This window comes from Trachinotus anak, unplaced genomic scaffold, assembly GCF_046630095.1.
Source record: "Trachinotus anak isolate AG129_WGS33_773 ecotype Australia unplaced genomic scaffold, CSIRO_AGI_Tana_v1 ptg000026l, whole genome shotgun sequence".
NCBI lineage: Eukaryota > Metazoa > Chordata > Actinopteri > Carangiformes > Carangidae > Trachinotus > Trachinotus anak.
The window spans coordinates 8,034,491-8,036,618 of NW_027273877.1; the positions used below are offsets into that span (position 1 = coordinate 8,034,491).

The 2,128-nt window shown below is 43.5% G+C and overlaps 1 protein-coding gene across 1 annotated transcript in view; it reads right to left on the bottom strand.

Moving 5' to 3' along the window:
• Nucleotides 1-2,128, bottom strand: part of LOC139609574 (gamma-aminobutyric acid receptor subunit beta-3-like) — a 61,515-nt gene that overhangs the window by 37,206 nt on the left and 22,181 nt on the right. Inside the window, exon 2 of the mRNA XM_071464329.1 lies at nt 997-1,044. Coding sequence (XP_071320430.1) covers nt 997-1,044 — 48 coding nt within the window. The remainder of the gene's footprint in view (nt 1-996; nt 1,045-2,128) is intronic.

Sequence of the window (2,128 nt, forward strand, 5' to 3'; positions counted from 1 at the left end):
CCGTGCAGGGCTTTATTTGTAGTGTTTTGTGCTGCTCATAAGTGATTTGTCTATTTTTTGCTGTAAGTTAGGAGGGTTTTGGTGTTTAAAGGATCACTCCAGCTATTTTATGAGTGCACTTTCACTAAGTTGTGGAACTAACAAAACTCGGTCAAAATAAAAGCAGCAAGACCCAGAGATCCTGACATCCAGTCCTTACAGTATAGGTCAAGCTATGGAAAACGATGGATCTCGCAATTCCCAAAATGCATCTTTTCATTATGGCCTGTGTGAATGGCAAATACCCAGATTTCTAGCAGGTTTCTGGTTAAAAGTCTCAAGCCTGTTTCAAAATAGGTCTGATGACATCACCGGGGTCATTTGTCATTGGCCACCAGGGTCATTTTCTCAGATTGTAAAAAGTTCCCTCCAGAGCAGAATGAATCATTCAGTGTTATTTATCAGGTAATTTAACTTCCCTCTAGGATTCACTGTATTTTTTTTCAGCTAGGGGAGTAATATTGTTTTAATTGAAATGATTTCATTGTTAGTTAAGCAATTTGACCTCCTTCACTTTGCTTTATTATTTTCTTCATGGTAGAAATTCTTGAAAGAGGAATAAGCAATTAGAATTGAGCTTAATGAAGTCAACATTATAAGGCTTAATACTAAACCAAACTGCCTTGTTAAATTGGACATTTTTTACAGTGCTCCTCACACCATCCGCGCCAATCCCCTTCCCCCGTGTTTCCTATAAAAATGGCGGGACCTGAACAGCACAGTGTAGAAACAGGCTGCATTTATCAACCCGTTAATCGATGCTTGTGATTGATTAGCCTGTTAATCGTCTATAATGGGTTCTTCACCTTACCTAAAATGAAGGGCTCTACTATCAATTATTTAGGTTGAGGAATATTGGAGTCGATGGCAGAAATTCCGTGGATAATTGGGACCATGTTGGACACCCCCCCCCCCTTAATAAATGACATGCGTGTATGTTGTTGTGACATTTCCTACCTTGTGTCATAGATGGCGAACAGCTTCTTGTTTCCGTCAACAGCATTCCTGAAAGAAAAAAGGGGGGGGGGGGCATCAGGAATGATAAAATAGCTATAAGCCAATGAAAACACTGGTGGTAAATTAAAAGGCGGGTGATTATTCATCCACATAGACACACATCTACCATTGGGAAAGACGCACGTCTCAAGCTTCGTGTGTTTGCATGTAAGTGAACGCACCTCTGCTTGTGCAAACATCCCCGATTTGTGACGGGGGTTAACTGATCTGCTGGCCTGCAGCAAAGCATGGATCTAAAACAGGGGGATGCCTGCCCCCCCCCCCCCCCATCTTCTCATCCACACACCCCTCTGAATCAGTTTTTCTCCGTCACTCATTCTCCTGTCCAGCCGGCCGTCGGTCCCGCAGGAGCTGTCCGCACCAGGCGTGGTGCTGAAATCAGGCTCCTGTGTTTGAGCCCAGTGCTTTCCCACATTTCCTGGCTGAAGCTCCCGTCCACAGACTGCATCTCCACACGAGTTTAAGAAAGTGGAAGGAGGTTAAATATCAGACACTAATTGCCGTCCACGAAACATGGAGCTCGGCTACCCTCTTATGGCAGCCGTCAGGATCATAACGACTCTGGTTCGACACAGGCACAGTCGTCTTGACGGTGCCTACACTATGCGAATTCATCCCAAGCTGTGGGTAACGGTTAAGTAGTTGAGCTGGAGTAAAAACGCATTGGATAAATGGTGGAAATAGTTAGCTGAGAGTGATAGAAAAGTGGGCAAAGTTAGCTAAAAGTAATGGATATGGTTGGAATTAAGCAAGAGGTGAGATGAAATGGTTTAAATAAACCCAAAACATGTTAGAATATAACTAAATGTGAATAATAAATGGCTGGAATAGCTTCTGCGGTTAATAATCTAAATAGAACTGACCAAACAGACTTATAGACACTAGTGTGTGAAAACATTACTGCTTTAGTGTTAAATAACAGCCAGTTTAAAGCCAATGCACACAGAAATTATGAGATACTCCCCCCCCAACTGCCCCGCCGGCGCACCTCCTCCTCTTAACCCACCAATGGGGAGCACCTATCATAAAAATTATTAGCCTCCGTTGCAGCATTTCACCCTCTCGGACCGGC